Genomic DNA, 24,995 nt, shown 5'->3' on the forward strand with positions numbered 1-24,995 from the left:
ACAGCACATTGCTTTGGGGAGTTTGCAGGGAAGAAAGAACGGAACATGCATGAAGCGTGCCCATTCTCTTAGGGATTCTGCCGCGAGGAGAATACAGACCCACGAAGCACCTATTCATAGCCCTGCTTGCCAGTTTTCTAGGACTGAAGGGACCCAAGCTTGTAGCCTGGAGTTACACAGCACATTGCTTTGGGGAGTTTGCAGGGAAGAAAGAACGGAACATGCATGAAGCGTGCCCATTCTCTTAGGGATTCTGCTGCGAGGAGAATACAGACCCACGAAGCACGTATTCATAGCCCTGCTTGCCAGTTTTCTAGGACTGAAGGGACCCAAGCTTGTAGCCTGGAGTTACACAGCACATTGCTTTGCGGAGTTTGCAGGGAAGAAAGAACGGAACATGCATGAAGCGTGCCCATTCTCTTAGGGATTCTGCTGCGAGGAGAATACAGACCCACCCAACACACATTCACAGCCCTGCTTGCCAATTCTCTAGGACTGAAGGGACCCAAGCTTGTAGCCTGGAGTTACACAGCACATTGCTTTGGGGAGTTTGCAGGGAAGAAAGAACGGAACATGCATGAAGCGTGCCCATTCTCTTAGGGATTCTGCTGCGAGAATACAGACCCACGAAGCACGTATTCATAGCCCTGCTTGCCAGTTTTCTAGGACTGAAGGGACCCAAGCTTGTAGCCTGGAGTTACACAGCACATTGCTTTGCGGAGTTTGCAGGGAAGAAAGAACGGAACATGCATGAAGCGTGCCCATTCTCTTAGGGATTCTGCTGCGAGGAGAATACAGACCCACGAAGCACCCATTCACAGACCTGCTTGCCAGTTCTCTAGGAATGAGGGACCCAAGCTTGTAGCCTGGAGTTACACAGCACATTGCCTTGCGGAGTTTGCAGGGAAGAAAGATCGGAACATGCATGAAGCTGGAGCATTGGTACGCACCGTGAAGGCTTCTTCTGGCTGCTGTTGTAGAGGACAACTCCCTGTGGGTTATCATCCCATGCTCGCTCCAGGGCAGGACGTATTCTAATTATAAGCTATAAAAGGAGCTGGATGGTAACCCCACCCAGTTCCTGTAGTCAGCCAAGCTTCGAACGAAAGGAAACCTCAATAACACACATATATGAGTAGAAAAAAACCGGTAAGCAAACAGGTAAGCAAACAGGTAGGCAAACGGCCGGAAGATAGAGAGCCCTCCCCCCAGGAGTCTGGGACCGCATGGGGGGGTCGAGTTGTCCTCTACAACAGCAGCCAGAAGAAGCCTTCACGGTGAGTACCAATGCTCCATTCTCGGCTGCTGTGTGAGGACAACTCCCTGTGGGACCTACCAAAGCCAGGTGACCCAGGGTGGGGGTCCCAGGCTACTGAGGGGGAAGAACGTGTTGCAGAACCCTTCTGCCAAAGGCAGCCTGAGCGGAGTGCATAGTGTCCATCTTGCAGTGCCTGGTAAAGGTGGACGGGGACGCCCACGTGGCCGCTCTGCAGATCTCCTCCCATGGGGCGTTGGTGGAGAACGCTGCTGAAGTGGAGGCCGCTCTAGTTGAATGCGCCGTGATTCGTGTGGGCGGAGGCAAGTGTTGGGTCTCGTATGCCAAGGAGATGCAGGCCCTGATCCAACGACCGATGACAGCTGAGGAGACCTTTTGGCCCAGGGAGGCCGGCAGGAAGGAGACGAATAAGGAGTCCGTCGTCCTAAAGGAGGCGGTTCTTTTAAGGTAGGTCTTCAGGCAGCGGCGAACATCCAACTTATGCCACTCCTTTTCCCTGGGGTGGACCGGCTTGGGACAGAAGGAGGGCAGGACCAGGTTTTGAGACCTATGAAAAACGGAGGCTGAAGCGCAGGAAGGAGCAAGTTAAAAGCAAAACTTATCTGAGGAGGAACGAAGCAAGGCTGAGTATCCTTTCCTGGAGCGTTAGCAGGAGGAAAAGAACTGGGTGGGGTTACCATCCGGCTCCTTTTATAGCTTATAATTAGCATACGTCCTGCCCTGGAGCGAGCATGGGATGATAACCCACAGGGAGTTGTCCTCACACAGCAGCCGAGAAGTGCCCATTCTCTTAGGGGTTCTGCTGCCAGGAGAATAAAGAGCCACGAAGCACATATTCACAGCCCTCCTTGCCAGTTCTCTAGGACTGAAGAGACCCAAGCTTGGAGCCTGGAGTTACACAGCACATTGCCTCGCAGAGTTTGCACGGAAGAAAGAACGGAACATGCATGAAGCGTGCCCATTCTCTTAGGGGTTCTGCTGCCAAAAGAAATAAAGACCCATGAAGGATCTATTCACAGCCCTGCCTGCCAGTTTTCTAAGACTCTAGGGACTCAAGCTTGTAGACTGGAATTACACAGCCCTTTGCATCGCGGAGGTAGCAGGGAAGAAAGAAAGTGACATCCATGAAGCGTGCCCATTCTCGTAGGGATTCTGCTGCCAGGAGTATAAAGACCCACAAGGCATCTATTCACAGCCCTGCCTGCCAGTATCTAGGACTATAGGGACCTAAGCTTGTAGCCTGGAGTTATACAGCCCCGAATTCCACAGCGTCCTCTGCGAATACAGGAGCAAAGTCTGTAGCGACACAGCCCTTTGCCTCGCAGAGTTTGCAGCCAAGAAAGAACGGAACATGCATGAAGCGTGTCCATTCTCTTAGGGATTCTGCTGCGAGGAGAATACAGACCCACGAAGCACCTATTCAAAGACCTGCTTGCAAGTTCTCTAGGACTGAAGGGACCCAAGCTTGTAGCCTGGAGTTACAGAGCACATTGCTTTGCGGAGTTTGCAGGGGGAAAAGAACGGAACATGCATGAAGCGTGCCCATTCTCTTAGGGATTCTGCTGCCAGGAGAATACAGACCCACCAAACACACATTCACAGCCCTGCTTGCCAGTTCTCTAGGACTGAAGGGACCCAAGCTTGGAGCCTGGAGTTACACAGCACATTGCCTCGCAGAGTTTGCACGGAAGAAAGAACGGAACATGCATGAAGCGTGCCCATTCTCTTAGGGGTTCTGCTGCCAAAAGAAATAAAGACCCATGAAGGATCTATTCACAGCCCTGCCTGCCAGTTTTCTAAGACTCTAGGGACTCAAGCTTGTAGACTGGAATTACACAGCCCTTTGCATCGCGGAGGTAGCAGGGAAGAAAGAAAGTGACATCCATGAAGCGTGCCCATTCTCGTAGGGATTCTGCTGCCAGGAGTATAAAGACCCACAAGGCATCTATTCACAGCCCTGCCTGCCAGTATCTAGGACTATAGGGACCTAAGCTTGTAGCCTGGAGTTATACAGCCCCGAATTCCACAGCGTCCTCTGCGAATACAGGAGCAAAGTCTGTAGCGACACAGCCCTTTGCCTCGCAGAGTTTGCAGCCAAGAAAGAACGGAACATGCATGAAGCGTGTCCATTCTCTTAGGGATTCTGCTGCGAGGAGAATACAGACCCACGAAGCACCTATTCAAAGACCTGCTTGCAAGTTCTCTAGGACTGAAGGGACCCAAGCTTGTAGCCTGGAGTTACAGAGCACATTGCTTTGCGGAGTTTGCAGGGGGAAAAGAACGGAACATGCATGAAGCGTGCCCATTCTCTTAGGGATTCTGCTGCCAGGAGAATACAGACCCACCAAACACACATTCACAGCCCTGCTTGCCAATTCTCTAGGACTGAAGGGACCCAAGCTTGTAGCCTGGAGTTACACAGCACATTGCTTTGGGGAGTTTGCAGGGAAGAAAGAACGGAACATGCATGAAGCGTGCCCATTCTCTTAGGGGTTCTGCTGCCAGGAGAATAAAGAGCCACGAAGCAGCTATTCACAGACCTGTTTGCCAGTTTTCTAAGACTGAAGGGACCCAAGCTTGTAGCCTGGAGTTACACAGCAAATTGCCTCACAGAGTTGGTAGGGGGGAAAGAACGGAACATGCATGAAGCGTGCCCATTCTCTTAGGGATTCTGCTGCGAGAATACAGACCCACGAAGCACGTATTCATAGCCCTGCTTGCCAGTTTTCTAGGACTGAAGGGACCCAAGCTTGTAGCCTGGAGTTACACAGCACATTGCTTTGCGGAGTTTGCAGGGAAGAAAGAACGGAACATGCATGAAGCGTGCCCATTCTCTTAGGGATTCTGCTGCGAGGAGAATACAGACCCACGAAGCACCCATTCACAGACCTGCTTGCCAGTTCTCTAGGAATGAGGGACCCAAGCTTGTAGCCTGGAGTTACACAGCACATTGCCTTGCGGAGTTTGCAGGGAAGAAAGATCGGAACATGCATGAAGCTGGAGCATTGGTACGCACCGTGAAGGCTTCTTCTGGCTGCTGTTGTAGAGGACAACTCCCTGTGGGTTATCATCCCATGCTCGCTCCAGGGCAGGACGTATTCTAATTATAAGCTATAAAAGGAGCTGGATGGTAACCCCACCCAGTTCCTGTAGTCAGCCAAGCTTCGAACGAAAGGAAACCTCAATAACACACATATATGAGTAGAAAAAAACCGGTAAGCAAACAGGTAAGCAAACAGGTAGGCAAACGGCCGGAAGATAGAGAGCCCTCCCCCCAGGAGTCTGGGACCGCATGGGGGGGGTCGAGTTGTCCTCTACAACAGCAGCCAGAAGAAGCCTTCACGGTGAGTACCAATGCTCCATTCTCGGCTGCTGTGTGAGGACAACTCCCTGTGGGACCTACCAAAGCCAGGTGACCCAGGGTGGGGGTCCCAGGCTACTGAGGGGGAAGAACGTGTTGCAGAACCCTTCTGCCAAAGGCAGCCTGAGCGGAGTGCATAGTGTCCATCTTGCAGTGCCTGGTAAAGGTGGACGGGGACGCCCACGTGGCCGCTCTGCAGATCTCCTCCCATGGGGCGTTGGTGGAGAACGCTGCTGAAGTGGAGGCCGCTCTAGTTGAATGCGCCGTGATTCGTGTGGGCGGAGGCAAGTGTTGGGTCTCGTATGCCAAGGAGATGCAGGCCCTGATCCAACGACCGATGACAGCTGAGGAGACCTTTTGGCCCAGGGAGGCCGGCAGGAAGGAGACGAATAAGGAGTCCGTCGTCCTAAAGGAGGCGGTTCTTTTAAGGTAGGTCTTCAGGCAGCGGCGAACATCCAACTTATGCCACTCCTTTTCCCTGGGGTGGACCGGCTTGGGACAGAAGGAGGGCAGGACCAGGTTTTGAGACCTATGAAAAACGGAGGCTGAAGCGCAGGAAGGAGCAAGTTAAAAGCAAAACTTATCTGAGGAGGAACGAAGCAAGGCTGAGTATCCTTTCCTGGAGCGTTAGCAGGAGGAAAAGAACTGGGTGGGGTTACCATCCGGCTCCTTTTATAGCTTATAATTAGCATACGTCCTGCCCTGGAGCGAGCATGGGATGATAACCCACAGGGAGTTGTCCTCACACAGCAGCCGAGAAGTGCCCATTCTCTTAGGGGTTCTGCTGCCAGGAGAATAAAGAGCCACGAAGCACATATTCACAGCCCTCCTTGCCAGTTCTCTAGGACTGAAGAGACCCAAGCTTGGAGCCTGGAGTTACACAGCACATTGCCTCGCAGAGTTTGCACGGAAGAAAGAACGGAACATGCATGAAGCGTGCCCATTCTCTTAGGGGTTCTGCTGCCAAAAGAAATAAAGACCCATGAAGGATCTATTCACAGCCCTGCCTGCCAGTTTTCTAAGACTCTAGGGACTCAAGCTTGTAGACTGGAATTACACAGCCCTTTGCATCGCGGAGGTAGCAGGGAAGAAAGAAAGTGACATCCATGAAGCGTGCCCATTCTCGTAGGGATTCTGCTGCCAGGAGTATAAAGACCCACAAGGCATCTATTCACAGCCCTGCCTGCCAGTATCTAGGACTATAGGGACCTAAGCTTGTAGCCTGGAGTTATACAGCCCCGAATTCCACAGCGTCCTCTGCGAATACAGGAGCAAAGTCTGTAGCGACACAGCCCTTTGCCTCGCAGAGTTTGCAGCCAAGAAAGAACGGAACATGCATGAAGCGTGTCCATTCTCTTAGGGATTCTGCTGCGAGGAGAATACAGACCCACGAAGCACCTATTCAAAGACCTGCTTGCAAGTTCTCTAGGACTGAAGGGACCCAAGCTTGTAGCCTGGAGTTACAGAGCACATTGCTTTGCGGAGTTTGCAGGGGGAAAAGAACGGAACATGCATGAAGCGTGCCCATTCTCTTAGGGATTCTGCTGCCAGGAGAATACAGACCCACCAAACACACATTCACAGCCCTGCTTGCCAATTCTCTAGGACTGAAGGGACCCAAGCTTGTAGCCTGGAGTTACACAGCACATTGCTTTGGGGAGTTTGCAGGGAAGAAAGAACGGAACATGCATGAAGCGTGCCCATTCTCTTAGGGGTTCTGCTGCCAGGAGAATAAAGAGCCACGAAGCAGCTATTCACAGACCTGTTTGCCAGTTTTCTAAGACTGAAGGGACCCAAGCTTGTAGCCTGGAGTTACACAGCAAATTGCCTTGCGGAATTTGCAGGGAAGAAAGAACGGAACATGCATGAAGCATGCCCATTCTCTTAGGGGTTCTGCTGCCAAGAGAATAAAGACCCACGAAGCACCTATTCACAGACCAGCTTGTCAGTTCTCTAGGACTGAAGGGACCCAAGCTTGTAGCCTGGAGTTATACAGCCCCGAATTCCACAGCGTCCTCGGGGAGTACAGGGGCCAAGTCTGTAGCGACATAGCACTTTGCCTCGCAGAGTTTGCAGTCAAGAAAGAACAGAGCATTGGGTACTCACCTTGAAGGCTGCTTCTTGCTTTGTGGACCAAGTGCATCTCACGTGTAGGGTTATGTTGGCCCACTTGACTCCAAGGCAGGACAATGCATGAAGTGTGCCCATTCTCTGGGACTACAAGGACCCAATCCTGTAGCGACACAGGCCCTTGCCTCGCGGAGTTTGCAGCCAAGAAAGAACGGAACATGCATGAAGCGTGTCCATTCTCTTAGGGGTTCTGCTGCCAGGAGAATACAGAGCCACGAAGCACCTATTCACAGACCTGCTTGCCAGTTTTCTAGGACTGAAGGGAGCCAAGCTTGTAGCCTGGAGTTACACAGCACATTGCCTCACAGAGTTGGTAGGGGGGAAAGAACGGAACATGCATGAAGCGTGCCCATTCTCTTAGGGATTCTGCTGCGAGGAGAATACAGACCCACGAAGCACCTATTCACAGACCTGCTTGCCAGTTTTCTAGGACTGAAGGGAGCCAAGCTTGTAGCCTGGAGTTACACAGCACATTGCCTCACAGAGTTGGTAGGGGGGAAAGAACGGAACATGCATGAAGCGTGCCCATTCTCTTAGGGGTTCTGCTGCCAGGAGAATACAGAGCCACGAAGCACCTATTCACAGACCTGCTTGCCAGTTTTCTAGGACTGAAGGGAGCCAAGCTTGTAGCCTGGAGTTACACAGCACATTGCCTCACAGAGTTGGTAGGGGGGAAAGAACGGAACATGCATGAAGCGTGCCCATTCTCTTAGGGATTCTGCTGCGAGGAGAATACAGAGCCACGAAGCACCTATTCACAGACCTGCTTGCCAGTTTTCTAGGACTGAAGGGAGCCAAGCTTGTAGCCTGGAGTTACACAGCACATTGCCTCACAGAGTTGGTAGGGGGGAAAGAACGGAACATGCATGAAGCGTGCCCATTCTCTTAGGGGTTCTGCTGCCAGGAGAATACAGAGCCACGAAGCACCTATTCACAGACCTGCTTGCCAGTTTTCTAGGACTGAAGGGAGCCAAGCTTGTAGCCTGGAGTTACACAGCACATTGCCTCACAGAGTTGGTAGGGGGGAAAGAACGGAACATGCATGAAGCGTGCCCATTCTCTTAGGGGTTCTGCTGCCAGGAGAATACAGAGCCACGAAGCACCTATTCACAGACCTGCTTGCCAGTTTTCTAGGACTGAAGGGAGCCAAGCTTGTAGCCTGGAGTTACACAGCACATTGCCTCACAGAGTTGGTAGGGGGGAAAGAACGGAACATGCATGAAGCGTGCCCATTCTCTTAGGGGTTCTGCTGCCAGGAGAATACAGAGCCACGAAGCACCTATTCACAGACCTGCTTGCCAGTTTTCTAGGACTGAAGGGAGCCAAGCTTGTAGCCTGGAGTTACACAGCACATTGCCTCACAGAGTTGGTAGGGGGGAAAGAACGGAACATGCATGAAGCGTGCCCATTCTCTTAGGGGTTCTGCTGCCAGGAGAATACAGAGCCACGAAGCACCTATTCACAGACCTGCTTGCCAGTTTTCTAGGACTGAAGGGAGCCAAGCTTGTAGCCTGGAGTTACACAGCACATTGCCTCACAGAGTTGGTAGGGGGGAAAGAACGGAACATGCATGAAGCGTGCCCATTCTCTTAGGGATTCTGCTGCGAGCAGAATACAGAGCCACGAAGCACCTATTCACAGACCTGCTTGCCAGTTTTCTAGGACTGAAGGGACCCAAGCTTGTAGCCTCGAGTTACACAGCACATTGCTTTGCGGAGTTTGCAGGGAAGAAAGAACGGAACATGCATAAAGCGTGCCCATTCTCTCAGGGGTTCTGCTGCCAGGAGAATAAAGACCCACGAAGCACCTATTTACAGCCCTGTCTGCCAGTTTTCTAAGACTCTAGGGACTCAAGCTTGTAGACTGGAATTACACAGCCCTTTCCATTGCGGAGTTTGCAGGGAAGAAAGAACGTGACATCCATGAAGCGTGCCCATTCTCTTAGGGATTCTGCTGTGAGGAGAATAAAGATCCACGAGGCATCTATTCACAGCCCTGCCTGCCAGTTTCTAGGACTGAAGGGACCCAAGCTTGTAGCCTGGAGTTACACAGCACATTGCCTTGCGGAGTTTGCAGGGAAGAAAGAACGGAACATGCATGAAGCGTGCCCATTCTCTTAGGGGTTCTGCTGCCAGGAGAATAAAGACCCACGAAGCACCTATTCATAGCCCTGCTTGCCAGTTCTCTAGGACTGAAGGGACCCAAGCTTGTAGCCTGGAGTTACACAGCACATTGCCTTGCGGAGTTTGCAGGGAAGAAAGAACGGAACATGCATGAAGCGTGCCCATTCTCTTAGGGGTTCTGCTGCCAAGAGAATAAAGATCCACGAGGCATCTATTCACAGCCCTGCCTGCCAGTTTCTAGGACTGAAGGGACCCAAGCTTGTAGCCTGGAGTTACACAGCACATTGCCTTGCGGAGTTTGCAGGGAAGAAAGAACGGAACATGCATGAAGCGTGCCCATTCTCTTAGGGGTTCTGCTGCCAGGAGAATAAAGACCCACGAAGCACCTATTCATAGCCCTGCTTGCCAGTTCTCTAGGACTGAAGGGACCCAAGCTTGTAGCCTGGAGTTACACAGCACATTGCCTTGCGGAGTTTGCAGGGAAGAAAGAACGGAACATGCATGAAGCGTGCCCATTCTCTTAGGGGTTCTGCTGCCAAGAGAATAAAGATCCACGAGGCATCTATTCACAGCCCTGCCTGCCAGTTTCTAGGACTATAGGGACCCAAGCTTGTAGCCTGGAGTTATACAGCCCCGAATTCCACAGCGTCCTCGGGGAGCACAGGGGCCAAGTCTGTAGCGACACAGCCCTTTGCCTCGCAGAGTTTGCAGTCAAGAAAGAACAGAGCATTGGGTACTCACCTTGAAGGCTGCTTCTTGCTTTGTGGACCAAGTGCATCTCACGTGTAGGGTTATCTTGGCCCACTTGACTCCAAGGCAGGACAATGCATGAAGTGTGCCCATTCTCTGGGACAACAAGGACCCAATCCTGTAGCGACACAGGCCCTTGCCTCGCGGAGTCTGCAGGGGAGAAAGAACGGAACATGCATGAAGCGTGCCCATTCTCTTAGGGATTCTGCTGCCAGGAGAATACAGACCCACCAAACACACATTCACAGCCCTGCTTGCCAGTTCTCTAGGACTGAAGGGACCCAAGGTTGTAGCCTGGAGTTACACAGCACATTGCTTTGGGGAGTTTGCAGGGAAGAAAGAACGGAACATGCATAAAGCGTGCCCATTCTCTTAGGGGTTCTGCTGCCAGGAGAATAAAGAGCCACGAAGCACCTATTCACAGCCCTGCTTGCCAGTTTTCTAGGACTGAAGGGAGCCAAGCTTGTAGCCTGGAGTTACACAGCACATTGCCTCACAGAGTTGGTAGGGGGGAAAGAACGGAACATGCATGAAGCGTGCCCATTCTCTTAGGGATTCTGCTGCGAGGAGAATAAAGATCCACGAGGCATCTATTCACAGCCCTGCCTGCCAGTTTCTAGGACTATAGGGACCCAAGCTTGTAGCCTGGAGATATACAGCCCGGAATTCCACAGCGTCCTCGGGGAGTACAGGGGCCAAGTCTGTAGCGACACAGCCCTTTGCCTCGCAGAGTTTGCAGTCAAGAAAGAACAGAGCATTGGGTACTCACCTTGAAGGCTGCTTCTTGCTGTGTGGACCAAGTGCATCTCACGTGTAGGGTTATCATGGCCCACTTGACTCCAAGGCAGGACTATGCATGAAGTGTGCCCATTCTCTGGGACAACAAGGACCCAATCCTGCAGCGACACAGGCCCTTGCCTCGCGGAGTTTGCAGGGAAGAAAGAACGGAACATACATGAAGCGTGCCCATTCTCTTAGGGGTTCTGCTGCCAGGAGAATAAAGACCCACGAAGCACCTATTCATAGCCCTGCTTGCCAATTCTCTAGGACTGAAGGGACCCAAGCTTGTAGCCTGGAGTTACACAGCATATTGCCTCACAGTTTGCAGGCAAGAAAGAACGGAACATGCATGAAGCGTGCCCATTCTCTTAGGGGTTCTGCTGCCAGGAGAATAAAGAGCCACGAAGCACCTATTCACAGACCTGTTTGCAAGTTCTCTAGGACTGAAGGGACCCAAGCTTGTAGCCTGGAGTTACACAGCACATTGCTTTGGGGAGTTTGCAGGGAAGAAAGAACGGAACATGCATGAAGCGTGCCCATTCTCTTAGGGGTTCTGCTGCCAGGAGAATAAAGAGCCACGAAGCAGCTATTCACAGACCTGTTTGCCAGTTTTCTAAGACTGAAGGGACCCAAGCTTGTAGCCTGGAGTTACACAGCAAATTGCCTTGCGGAATTTGCAGGGAAGAAAGAACGGAACATGCATGAAGCATGCCCATTCTCTTAGGGGTTCTGCTGCCAAGAGAATAAAGACCCACGAAGCACCTATTCACAGACCAGCTTGTCAGTTCTCTAGGACTGAAGGGACCCAAGCTTGTAGCCTGGAGTTATACAGCCCCGAATTCCACAGCGTCCTCGGGGAGTACAGGGGCCAAGTCTGTAGCGACATAGCACTTTGCCTCGCAGAGTTTGCAGTCAAGAAAGAACAGAGCATTGGGTACTCACCTTGAAGGCTGCTTCTTGCTTTGTGGACCAAGTGCATCTCACGTGTAGGGTTATCTTGGCCCACTTGACTCCAAGGCAGGACAATGCATGAAGTGTGCCCATTCTCTGGGACTACAAGGACCCAATCCTGTAGCGACACAGGCCCTTGCCTCGCGGAGTTTGCAGCCAAGAAAGAACGGAACATGCATGAAGCGTGCCCATTCTCTTAGGGATTCTGCTGCCAGGAGAATACAGACCCACCAAACACACATTCACAGCCCTGCTTGCCAGTTCTCTAGGACTGAAGGGACCCAAGCTTGTAGCCTGGAGTTACACAGCACATTGCTTTGGGGAGTTTGCAGGGAAGAAAGAACGGAACATGCATGAAGCGTGCCCATTCTCTTAGGGATTCTGCCGCGAGGAGAATACAGACCCACGAAGCACCTATTCATAGCCCTGCTTGCCAGTTTTCTAGGACTGAAGGGACCCAAGCTTGTAGCCTGGAGTTACACAGCACATTGCTTTGGGGAGTTTGCAGGGAAGAAAGAACGGAACATGCATGAAGCGTGCCCATTCTCTTAGGGATTCTGCTGCGAGGAGAATACAGACCCACGAAGCACGTATTCATAGCCCTGCTTGCCAGTTTTCTAGGACTGAAGGGACCCAAGCTTGTAGCCTGGAGTTACACAGCACATTGCTTTGCGGAGTTTGCAGGGAAGAAAGAACGGAACATGCATGAAGCGTGCCCATTCTCTTAGGGATTCTGCTGCGAGGAGAATACAGACCCACCCAACACACATTCACAGCCCTGCTTGCCAATTCTCTAGGACTGAAGGGACCCAAGCTTGTAGCCTGGAGTTACACAGCACATTGCTTTGGGGAGTTTGCAGGGAAGAAAGAACGGAACATGCATGAAGCGTGCCCATTCTCTTAGGGATTCTGCTGCGAGAATACAGACCCACGAAGCACGTATTCATAGCCCTGCTTGCCAGTTTTCTAGGACTGAAGGGACCCAAGCTTGTAGCCTGGAGTTACACAGCACATTGCTTTGCGGAGTTTGCAGGGAAGAAAGAACGGAACATGCATGAAGCGTGCCCATTCTCTTAGGGATTCTGCTGCGAGGAGAATACAGACCCACGAAGCACCCATTCACAGACCTGCTTGCCAGTTCTCTAGGAATGAGGGACCCAAGCTTGTAGCCTGGAGTTACACAGCACATTGCCTTGCGGAGTTTGCAGGGAAGAAAGATCGGAACATGCATGAAGCTGGAGCATTGGTACGCACCGTGAAGGCTTCTTCTGGCTGCTGTTGTAGAGGACAACTCCCTGTGGGTTATCATCCCATGCTCGCTCCAGGGCAGGACGTATTCTTATTATAAGCTATAAAAGGAGCTGGATGGTAACCCCACCCAGTTCCTGTAGTCAGCCAAGCTTCGAACGAAAGGAAACCTCAATAACACACATATATGAGTAGAAAAAAACCGGTAAGCAAACAGGTAAGCAAACAGGTAGGCAAACGGCCGGAAGATAGAGAGCCCTCCCCCCAGGAGTCTGGGACCGCATGGGGGGGTCGAGTTGTCCTCTACAACAGCAGCCAGAAGAAGCCTTCACGGTGAGTACCAATGCTCCATTCTCGGCTGCTGTGTGAGGACAACTCCCTGTGGGACCTACCAAAGCCAGGTGACCCAGGGTGGGGGTCCCAGGCTACTGAGGGGGAAGAACGTGTTGCAGAACCCTTCTGCCAAAGGCAGCCTGAGCGGAGTGCATAGTGTCCATCTTGCAGTGCCTGGTAAAGGTGGACGGGGACGCCCACGTGGCCGCTCTGCAGATCTCCTCCCATGGGGCGTTGGTGGAGAACGCTGCTGAAGTGGAGGCCGCTCTAGTTGAATGCGCCGTGATTCGTGTGGGCGGAGGCAAGTGTTGGGTCTCGTATGCCAAGGAGATGCAGGCCCTGATCCAACGACCGATGACAGCTGAGGAGACCTTTTGGCCCATGGAGGCCGGCAGGAAGGAGACGAATAAGGAGTCCGTCGTCCTAAAGGAGGCGGTTCTTTTAAGGTAGGTCTTCAGGCAGCGGCGAACATCCAACTTATGCCACTCCTTTTCCCTGGGGTGGACCGGCTTGGGACAGAAGGAGGGCAGGACCAGGTTTTGAGACCTATGAAAAACGGAGGCTGAAGCGCAGGAAGGAGCAAGTTAAAAGCAAAACTTATCTGAGGAGGAACGAAGCAAGGCTGAGTATCCTTTCCTGGAGCGTTAGCAGGAGGAAAAGAACTGGGTGGGGTTACCATCCGGCTCCTTTTATAGCTTATAATTAGCATACGTCCTGCCCTGGAGCGAGCATGGGATGATAACCCACAGGGAGTTGTCCTCACACAGCAGCCGAGAAGTGCCCATTCTCTTAGGGGTTCTGCTGCCAGGAGAATAAAGAGCCACGAAGCACATATTCACAGCCCTCCTTGCCAGTTCTCTAGGACTGAAGAGACCCAAGCTTGGAGCCTGGAGTTACACAGCACATTGCCTCGCAGAGTTTGCACGGAAGAAAGAACGGAACATGCATGAAGCGTGCCCATTCTCTTAGGGGTTCTGCTGCCAAAAGAAATAAAGACCCATGAAGGATCTATTCACAGCCCTGCCTGCCAGTTTTCTAAGACTCTAGGGACTCAAGCTTGTAGACTGGAATTACACAGCCCTTTGCATCGCGGAGGTAGCAGGGAAGAACGAAAGTGACATCCATGAAGCGTGCCCATTCTCGTAGGGATTCTGCTGCCAGGAGTATAAAGACCCACAAGGCATCTATTCACAGCCCTGCCTGCCAGTATCTAGGACTATAGGGACCTAAGCTTGTAGCCTGGAGTTATACAGCCCCGAATTCCACAGCGTCCTCTGCGAATACAGGAGCAAAGTGTGTAGCGACACAGCCCTTTGCCTCGCAGAGTTTGCAGCCAAGAAAGAACGGAACATGCATGAAGCGTGTCCATTCTCTTAGGGATTCTGCTGCGAGGAGAATACAGACCCACGAAGCACCTATTCAAAGACCTGCTTGCAAGTTCTCTAGGACTGAAGGGACCCAAGCTTGTAGCCTGGAGTTACAGAGCACATTGCTTTGCGGAGTTTGCAGGGGGAAAAGAACGGAACATGCATGAAGCGTGCCCATTCTCTTAGGGATTCTGCTGCCAGGAGAATACAGACCCACCAAACACACATTCACAGCCCTGCTTGCCAATTCTCTAGGACTGAAGGGACCCAAGCTTGTAGCCTGGAGTTACACAGCACATTGCTTTGGGGAGTTTGCAGGGAAGAAAGAACGGAACATGCATGAAGCGTGCCCATTCTCTTAGGGGTTCTGCTGCCAGGAGAATAAAGAGCCACGAAGCAGCTATTCACAGACCTGTTTGCCAGTTTTCTAAGACTGAAGGGACCCAAGCTTGTAGCCTGGAGTTACACAGCAAATTGCCTTGCGGAATTTGCAGGGAAGAAAGAACGGAACATGCATGAAGCATGCCCATTCTCTTAGGGGTTCTGCTGCCAAGAGAATAAAGACCCACGAAGCACCTATTCACAGACCAGCTTGTCAGTTCTCTAGGACTGAAGGGACCCAAGCTTGTAGCCTGGAGTTATACAGCCCCGAATTCCACAGCGTCCTCGGGGAGTACAGGGGCCAAGTCTGTAGCGACATAGCACTTTGCCTCGCAGAGTTTGCAGTCAAGAAAGAACAGAGCATTGGGTACTCACCTTGAAGGCTGCTTCTTGCTTTGTGGACCAAGTGCATCTCACGTGTAGGGTTATGTTGGCCCACTTGACTCCAAGGCAGGACAATGCATGAAGTGTGCCCATTCTCTGGGACTACAAGGACCCAATCCTGTAGCGACACAGGCCCTTGCCTCGCGGAGTTTGCAGCCAAGAAAGAACGGAACATGCATGAAGCGTGTCCATTCTCTTAGGGGTTCTGCTGCCAGGAGAATACAGAGCCACGAAGCACCTATTCACAGACCTGCTTGCCAGTTTTCTAGGACTGAAGGGAGCCAAGCTTGTAGCCTGGAGTTACACAGCACATTGCCTCACAGAGTTGGTAGGGGGGAAAGAACGGAACATGCATGAAGCGTGCCCATTCTCTTAGGGATTCTGCTGCGAGGAGAATACAGAGCCACGAAGCACCTATTCACAGACCTGCTTGCCAGTTTTCTAGGACTGAAGGGAGCCAAGCTTGTAGCCTGGAGTTACACAGCACATTGCCTCACAGAGTTGGTAGGGGGGAAAGAACGGAACATGCATGAAGCGTGCCCATTCTCTTAGGGGTTCTGCTGCCAGGAGAATACAGAGCCACGAAGCACCTATTCACAGACCTGCTTGCCAGTTTTCTAGGACTGAAGGGAGCCAAGCTTGTAGCCTGGAGTTACACAGCACATTGCCTCACAGAGTTGGTAGGGGGGAAAGAACGGAACATGCATGAAGCGTGCCCATTCTCTTAGGGATTCTGCTGCGAGGAGAATACAGAGCCACGAAGCACCTATTCACAGACCTGCTTGCCAGTTTTCTAGGACTGAAGGGAGCCAAGCTTGTAGCCTGGAGTTACACAGCACATTGCCTCACAGAGTTGGTAGGGGGGAAAGAACGGAACATGCATGAAGCGTGCCCATTCTCTTAGGGGTTCTGCTGCCAGGAGAATACAGAGCCACGAAGCACCTATTCACAGACCTGCTTGCCAGTTTTCTAGGACTGAAGGGAGCCAAGCTTGTAGCCTGGAGTTACACAGCACATTGCCTCACAGAGTTGGTAGGGGGGAAAGAACGGAACATGCATGAAGCGTGCCCATTCTCTTAGGGGTTCTGCTGCCAGGAGAATACAGAGCCACGAAGCACCTATTCACAGACCTGCTTGCCAGTTTTCTAGGACTGAAGGGAGCCAAGCTTGTAGCCTGGAGTTACACAGCACATTGCCTCACAGAGTTGGTAGGGGGGAAAGAACGGAACATGCATGAAGCGTGCCCATTCTCTTAGGGGTTCTGCTGCCAGGAGAATACAGAGCCACGAAGCACCTATTCACAGACCTGCTTGCCAGTTTTCTAGGACTGAAGGGAGCCAAGCTTGTAGCCTGGAGTTACACAGCACATTGCCTCACAGAGTTGGTAGGGGGGAAAGAACGGAACATGCATGAAGCGTGCCCATTCTCTTAGGGATTCTGCTGCGAGCAGAATACAGAGCCACGAAGCACCTATTCACAGCCCTGCTTGCCAGTTTTCTAGGACTGAAGGGACCCAAGCTTGTAGCCTCGAGTTACACAGCACATTGCTTTGCGGAGTTTGCAGGGAAGAAAGAACGGAACATGCATAAAGCGTGCCCATTCTCTCAGGGGTTCTGCTGCCAGGAGAATAAAGACCCACGAAGCACCTATTTACAGCCCTGTCTGCCAGTTTTCTAAGACTCTAGGGACTCAAGCTTGTAGACTGGAATTACACAGCCCTTTCCATTGCGGAGTTTGCAGGGAAGAAAGAACGTGACATCCATGAAGCGTGCCCATTCTCTTAGGGATTCTGCTGTGAGGAGAATAAAGATCCACGAGGCATCTATTCACAGCCCTGCCTGCCAGTTTCTAGGACTGAAGGGACCCAAGCTTGTAGCCTGGAGTTACACAGCACATTGCCTTGCGGAGTTTGCAGGGAAGAAAGAACGGAACATGCATGAAGCGTGCCCATTCTCTTAGGGGTTCTGCTGCCAGGAGAATAAAGACCCACGAAGCACCTATTCATAGCCCTGCTTGCCAGTTCTCTAGGACTAAAGGGACCCAAGCTTGTAGCCTGGAGTTACACAGCACATTGCCTTGCGGAGTTTGCAGGGAAGAAAGAACGGAACATGCATGAAGCGTGCCCATTCTCTTAGGGGTTCTGCTGCCAAGAGAATAAAGATCCACGAGGCATCTATTCACAGCCCTGCCTGCCAGTTTCTAGGACTATAGGGACCCAGGCTTGTAGCCTGGAGTTATACAGCCCCGAATTCCACAGCGTCCTCGGGGAGCACAGGGGCCAAGTCTGTAGCGACACAGCCCTTTGCCTCGCAGAGTTTGCAGTCAAGAAAGAACAGAGCATTGGGTACTCACCTTGAAGGCTGCTTCTTGCTTTGTGGACCAAGTGCATCTCACGTGTAGGGTTATCTTGGCCCACTTGACTCCAAGGCAGGACAATGCATGAAGTGTGCCCATTCTCTGGGACAACAAGGACCCAATCCTGTAGCGACACAGGCCCTTGCCTCGCGGAGTCTGCAGGGGAGAAAGAACGGAACATGCATGAAGCGTGCCCATTCTCTTAGGGATTCTGCTGCCAGGAGAATACAGACCCACCAAACACACATTCACAGCCCTGCTTGCCAGTTCTCTAGGACTGAAGGGACCCAAGCTTGGAGCCTGGAGTTACACAGCACATTGCCTCGCAGAGTTTGCACGGAAGAAAGAACGGAACATGCATGAAGCGTGCCCATTCTCTTAGGGGTTCTGCTGCCAAAAGAAATAAAGACCCATGAAGGATCTATTCACAGCCCTGCCTGCCAGTTTTCTAAGACTCTAGGGACTCAAGCTTGTAGACTGGAATTACACAGCCCTTTGCATCGCGGAGGTAGCAGGGAAGAAAGAAAGTGACATCCATGAAGCGTGCCCATTCTCGTAGGGATTCTGCTGCCAGGAGTATAAAGACCCACAAGGCATCTATTCACAGCCCTGCCTGCCAGTATCTAGGACTATAGGGACCTAAGCTTGTAGCCTGGAGTTATACAGCCCCGAATTCCACAGCGTCCTCTGCGAATACAGGAGCAAAGTCTGTAGCGACACAGCCCTTTGCCTCGCAGAGTTTGCAGCCAAGAAAGAACGGAACATGCATGAAGCGTGTCCATTCTCTTAGGGATTCTGCTGCGAGGAGAATACAGACCCACGAAGCACCTATTCAAAGACCTGCTTGCAAGTTCTCTAGGACTGAAGGGACCCAAGCTTGTAGCCTGGAGTTACAGAGCACATTGCTTTGCGGAGTTTGCAGGGGGAAAAGAACGGAACATGCATGAAGCGTGCCCATTCTCTTAGGGATTCTGCTGCCAGGAGAATACAGACCCACCAAACACACATTCACAGCCCTGCTTGCCAATTCTCTAGGACTGAAGGGACCCAAGCTTGTAGCCTGGAGTTACACAGCACATTGCTTTGGGGAGTTTGCAGGGAAGAAAGAACGGAACATGCATGAAGCATGCCCATTCTCTTAGGGGTTCTGCTGCCAAGAGAATAAAGACCCACGAAGCAGCTATTCACAGACCTGTTTGCCAGTTTTCTAAGACTGAAGGGACCCAAGCTTGTAGCCTGGAGTTACACAGCAAATTGCCTTGCGGAATTTGCAGGGAAGAAAGAACGGAACATGCATGAAGCATGCCCATTCTCTTAGGGGTTCTGCTGCCAAGAGAATAAAGACCCACGAAGCACCTATTCACAGACCAGCTTGTCAGTTCTCTAGGACTGAAGGGACCCAAGCTTGTAGCCTGGAGTTATACAGCCCCGAATTCCACAGCGTCCTCGGGGAGTACAGGGGCCAAGTCTGTAGCGACATAGCACTTTGCCTCGCAGAGTTTGCAGTCAAGAAAGAACAGAGCATTGGGTACTCACCTTGAAGGCTGCTTCTTGCTTTGTGGACCAAGTGCATCTCACGTGTAGGGTTATGTTGGCCCACTTGACTCCAAGGCAGGACAATGCATGAAGTGTGCCCATTCTCTGGGACTACAAGGACCCAATCCTGTAGCGACACAGGCCCTTGCCTCGCGGAGTTTGCAGCCAAGAAAGAACGGAACATGCATGAAGCGTGTCCATTCTCTTAGGGGTTCTGCTGCCAGGAGAATACAGAGCCACGAAGCACCTATTCACAGACCTGCTTGCCAGTTTTCTAGGACTGAAGGGAGCCAAGCTTGTAGCCTGGAGTTACACAGCACATTGCCTCACAGAGTTGGTAGGGGGGAAAGAACGGAACATGCATGAAGCGTGCCCATTCTCTTAGGGGTTCTGCTGCCAGGAGAATACAGAGCCACGAAGCACCTATTCACAGACCTGCTTGCCAGTTTTCTAGGACTGAAGGGAGCCAAGCTTGTAGCCTGGAGTTACACAGCACATTGCCTCACAGAGTTGGTAGGGGGGAAAGAACGGAACATGCATGAAGCGTGCCCATTCTCTTAGGGATTCTGCTGCGAGGAGAATACAGAGCCACGAAGCACCTATTCACAGACCTGCTTGCCAGTTTTCTAGGACTGAAGGGAGCCAAGCTTGTAGCCTGGAGTTACACAGCACATTGCCTCACAGAGTTGGTAGGGGGGAAAGAACGGAACATGCATGAAGCGTGCCCATTCTCTTAGGGGTTCTGCTGCCAGGAGAATACAGAGCCACGAAGCACCTATTCACAGACCTGCTTGCCAGTTTTCTAGGACTGAAGGGAGCCAAGCTTGTAGCCTGGAGTTACACAGCACATTGCCTCACAGAGTTGGTAGGGGGGAAAAGAACGGAACATGCATGAAGCGTGCCCATTCTCTTAGGGGTTCTGCTGCCAGGAGAATACAGAGCCACGAAGCACCTATTCACAGACCTGCTTGCCAGTTTTCTAGGACTGAAGGGAGCCAAGCTTGTAGCCTGGAGTTACACAGCACATTGCCTCACAGAGTTGGTAGGGGGGAAAGAACGGAACATGCATGAAGCGTGCCCATTCTCTTAGGGGTTCTGCTGCCAGGAGAATACAGAGCCACGAAGCACCTATTCACAGACCTGCTTGCCAGTTTTCTAGGACTGAAGGGAGCCAAGCTTGTAGCCTGGAGTTACACAGCACATTGCCTCACAGAGTTGGTAGGGGGGAAAGAACGGAACATGCATGAAGCGTGCCCATTCTCTTAGGGATTCTGCTGCGAGCAGAATACAGAGCCACGAAGCACCTATTCACAGCCCTGCTTGCCAGTTTTCTAGGACTGAAGGGACCCAAGCTTGTAGCCTCGAGTTACACAGCACATTGCTTTGCGGAGTTTGCAGGGAAGAAAGAACGGAACATGCATAAAGCGTGCCCATTCTCTCAGGGGTTCTGCTGCCAGGAGAATAAAGACCCACGAAGCACCTATTTACAGCCCTGTCTGCCAGTTTTCTAAGACTCTAGGGACTCAAGCTTGTAGACTGGAATTACACAGCCCTTTCCATTGCGGAGTTTGCAGGGAAGAAAGAACGTGACATCCATGAAGCGTGCCCATTCTCTTAGGGATTCTGCTGTGAGGAGAATAAAGATCCACGAGGCATCTATTCACAGCCCTGCCTGCCAGTTTCTAGGACTGAAGGGACCCAAGCTTGTAGCCTGGAGTTACACAGCACATTGCCTTGCGGAGTTTGCAGGGAAGAAAGAACGGAACATGCATGAAGCGTGCCCATTCTCTTAGGGGTTCTGCTGCCAGGAGAATAAAGACCCACGAAGCACCTATTCATAGCCCTGCTTGCCAGTTCTCTAGGACTAAAGGGACCCAAGCTTGTAGCCTGGAGTTACACAGCACATTGCCTTGCGGAGTTTGCAGGGAAGAAAGAACGGAACATGCATGAAGCGTGCCCATTCTCTTAGGGGTTCTGCTGCCAAGAGAATAAAGATCCACGAGGCATCTATTCACAGCCCTGCCTGCCAGTTTCTAGGACTATAGGGACCCAAGCTTGTAGCCTGGAGTTATACAGCCCCGAATTCCACAGCGTCCTCGGGGAGCACAGGGGCCAAGTCTGTAGCGACACAGCCCTTTGCCTCGCAGAGTTTGCAGTCAAGAAAGAACAGAGCATTGGGTACTCACCTTGAAGGCTGCTTCTTGCTTTGTGGACCAAGTGCATCTCACGTGTAGGGTTATCTTGGCCCACTTGACTCCAAGGCAGGACAATGCATGAAGTGTGCCCATTCTCTGGGACAACAAGGACCCAATCCTGTAGCGACACAGGCCCTTGCCTCGCGGAGTCTGCAGGGGAGAAAGAACGGAACATGCATGAAGCGTGCCCATTCTCTTAGGGATTCTGCTGCCAGGAGAATACAGACCCACCAAACACACATTCACAGCCCTGCTTGCCAGTTCTCTAGGACTGAAGGGACCCAAGGTTGTAGCCTGGAGTTACACAGCACATTGCTTTGGGGAGTTTGCAGGGAAGAAAGAACGGAACATGCATAAAGCGTGCCCATTCTCTTAGGGGTTCTGCTGCCAGGAGAATAAAGAGCCACGAAGCACCTATTCACAGACCTGCTTGCCAGTTTTCTAGGACTGAAGGGAGCCAAGCTTGTAGCCTGGAGTTACACAGCACATTGCCTCACAGAGTTGGTAGGGGGGAATGAACGGAACATGCATGAAGCGTGCCCATTCTCTTAGGGATTCTGCTGCGAGGAGAATACAGACCCACGAAGCACCCATTCACAGCACTGCTTGCCAGTTTTCTAGGACTGAAGGGACCCAAGCTTGTAGCCTGGAGTTACACAGCACATTGCTTTCCGGAGTTTGTAGGGCAGAAAGAACGGAACATGCATGAAGCGTGTCCATTCTCTTAGGGGTTCTGCTGCCAGGAGAATACAGAGCCACGAAGCACCTATTCACAGTCCTGCTTGCCAGTTCTCTAGGACTGAAGGGACCCAAGCATGTAGCCTGGAGTTACACAGCACATTGCCTTGCGGAGTTTGCAGGGAAGAAAGAACGGAACATGCATGAAGCGTGCCCATTCTCTTAGGGGTTCTGCTGCCAGGAGAATGAAGAGCCACGAAGCACCTATTCACAGCCCTGCTTGCCAGTTCTCTAGGACTGAAGGGAGCCAAGCTTGTAGCCTGGAGTTACACAGCACATTGCCTTGCGGAGTTTGCAGGGAAGAAAGAACGGAACATGCATGAAGTGTGCCCATTCTCTTAGGGGTTCTGCTGCCAGGAGAATAAAGACCCACGAAGCACCTATTCACAGACCTGCTTGCCAGTTTTCAAGGAATGAAGGGACCCAAGCTTGTACCCTGGAGTTACACAGCACATTGCTTTGCGCACTTTGCAGGGGAGAAAGAACGGAACATGCATGAAGCGTGCCCATTCTCTCAGGGGTTCTGCTGCCAGGAGAATAAAGAGCCACGAAGCACCTATTCACAGCCCTGCTTGCCAGTTTTCTAGGACTGAAGGGAGCCAAGCTTGTAGCCTGGAGTTACACAGCACATTGCCTCACAGAGTTGGTAGGGGGGAAAGAACGGAACATGCATGAAGCGTGCCCATTCTCTTAGGGATTCTGCTGCGAGGAGAATAAAGATCCACGAGGCATCTATTCACAGCCCTGCCTGCCAGTTTCTAGGACTATAGGGACCCAAGCTTGTAGCCTGGAGATATACAGCCCGGAATTCCACAGCATCCTCGGGGAGCACAGGGGCCAAGTCTGTAGCGACACAGCCCTTTGCCTCGCAGAGTTTGCAGTCAAGAAAGAACAGAGCATTGGGTACTCACCTTGAAGGCTGCTTCTTGCTGTGTGGACCAAGTGCATCTCACGTGTAGGGTTATCATGGCCCACTTGACTCCAAGGCAGGACTATGCATGAAGTGTGCCCATTCTCTGGGACAACAAGGACCCAATCCTGCAGCGACACAGGCCCTTGCCTCGCGGAGTTTGCAGGGAAGAAAGAACGGAACATACATGAAGCGTGCCCATTCTCTTAGGGGTTCTGCTGCCAGGAGAATAAAGACCCACGAAGCACCTATTCATAGCCCTGCTTGCCAATTCTCTAGGACTGAAGGGACCCAAGCTTGTAGCCTGGAGTTACACAGCATATTGCCTCACAGAGTTTGCAGGCAAGAAAGAACGGAACATGCATGAAGCGTTCCCATTCTCTTAGGGGTTCTGCTGCCAGGAGAATAAAGAGCCACGAAGCACCTATTCACAGACCTGTTTGCAAGTTCTCTAGGACTGAAGGGACCCAAGCTTGTAGCCTGGAGTTACACAGCACATTGCTTTGGGGAGTTTGCAGGGAAGAAAGAACGGAACATGCATGAAGCGTGCCCATTCTCTTAGGGGTTCTGCTGCCAGGAGAATAAAGAGCCACGAAGCAGCTATTCACAGACCTGTTTGCCAGTTTTCTAAGACTGAAGGGACCCAAGCTTGTAGCCTGGAGTTACACAGCAAATTGCCTTGCGGAATTTGCAGGGAAGAAAGAACGGAACATGCATGAAGCATGCCCATTCTCTTAGGGGTTCTGCTGCCAAGAGAATAAAGACCCACGAAGCACCTATTCACAGACCAGCTTGTCAGTTCTCTAGGACTGAAGGGACCCAAGCTTGTAGCCTGGAGTTATACAGCCCCGAATTCCACAGCGTCCTCGGGGAGTACAGGGGCCAAGTCTGTAGCGACATAGCACTTTGCCTCGCAGAGTTTGCAGTCAAGAAAGAACAGAGCATTGGGTACTCACCTCGAAGGCTGCTTCTTGCTTTGTGGACCAAGTGCATCTCACGTGTAGGGTTATCTTGGCCCACTTGACTCCAAGGCAGGACAATGCATGAAGTGTGCCCATTCTCTGGGACTACAAGGACCCAATCCTGTAGCGACACAGGCCCTTGCCTCGCGGAGTTTGCAGCCAAGAAAGAACGGAACATGCATGAAGCGTGCCCATTCTCTTAGGGATTCTGCTGCCAGGAGAATACAGACCCACCAAACACACATTCACAGCCCTGCTTGCCAGTTCTCTAGGACTGAAGGGACCCAAGCTTGTAGCCTGGAGTTACACAGCACATTGCTTTGGGGAGTTTGCAGGGAAGAAAGAACGGAACATGCATGAAGCGTGCCCATTCTCTTAGGGATTCTGCCGCGAGGAGAATACAGACCCACGAAGCACCTATTCATAGCCCTGCTTGCCAGTTTTCTAGGACTGAAGGGACCCAAGCTTGTAGCCTGGAGTTACACAGCACATTGCTTTGGGGAGTTTGCAGGGAAGAAAGAACGGAACATGCATGAAGCGTGCCCATTCTCTTAGGGATTCTGCTGCGAGGAGAATACAGACCCACGAAGCACGTATTCATAGCCCTGCTTGCCAGTTTTCTAGGACTGAAGGGACCCAAGCTTGTAGCCTGGAGTTACACAGCACATTGCTTTGCGGAGTTTGCAGGGAAGAAAGAACGGAACATGCATGAAGCGTGCCCATTCTCTTAGGGATTCTGCTGCGAGGAGAATACAGACCCACCCAACACACATTCACAGCCCTGCTTGCCAATTCTCTAGGACTGAAGGGACCCAAGCTTGTAGCCTGGAGTTACACAGCACATTGCTTTGGGGAGTTTGCAGGGAAGAAAGAACGGAACATGCATGAAGCGTGCCCATTCTCTTAGGGATTCTGCTGCGAGAATACAGACCCACGAAGCACGTATTCATAGCCCTGCTTGCCAGTTTTCTAGGACTGAAGGGACCCAAGCTTGTAGCCTGGAGTTACACAGCACATTGCTTTGCGGAGTTTGCAGGGAAGAAAGAACGGAACATGCATGAAGCGTGCCCATTCTCTTAGGGATTCTGCTGCGAGGAGAATACAGACCCACGAAGCACCCATTCACAGACCTGCTTGCCAGTTCTCTAGGAATGAGGGACCCAAGCTTGTAGCCTGGAGTTACACAGCACATTGCCTTGCGGAGTTTGCAGGGAA

The 24,995-nt window shown here is 51.8% G+C and overlaps 1 protein-coding gene across 1 annotated transcript; it reads right to left on the reverse strand.

Annotated features, from left to right (window-relative positions):
- Positions 1–9,403: 9,403 nt before the first annotated feature.
- On the reverse strand, positions 9,404–11,567 carry LOC128337679 (uncharacterized). The gene is made up of 3 exons (XM_053278937.1): positions 11,363–11,567; positions 10,410–10,553; positions 9,404–9,790 (listed from the first exon to the last, which is right to left on the reverse strand). Exons 1-3 carry the CDS (start codon positions 11,544–11,546, stop codon positions 9,453–9,455), a joined length of 666 nt encoding a protein of 221 aa, XP_053134912.1. The 5' UTR covers positions 11,547–11,567; the 3' UTR covers positions 9,404–9,452.
- Positions 11,568–24,995: the final 13,428 nt, after the last annotated feature.

This window comes from Hemicordylus capensis, chromosome 14, assembly GCF_027244095.1.
Source record: "Hemicordylus capensis ecotype Gifberg chromosome 14, rHemCap1.1.pri, whole genome shotgun sequence".
Lineage (NCBI taxonomy): Eukaryota > Metazoa > Chordata > Lepidosauria > Squamata > Cordylidae > Hemicordylus > Hemicordylus capensis.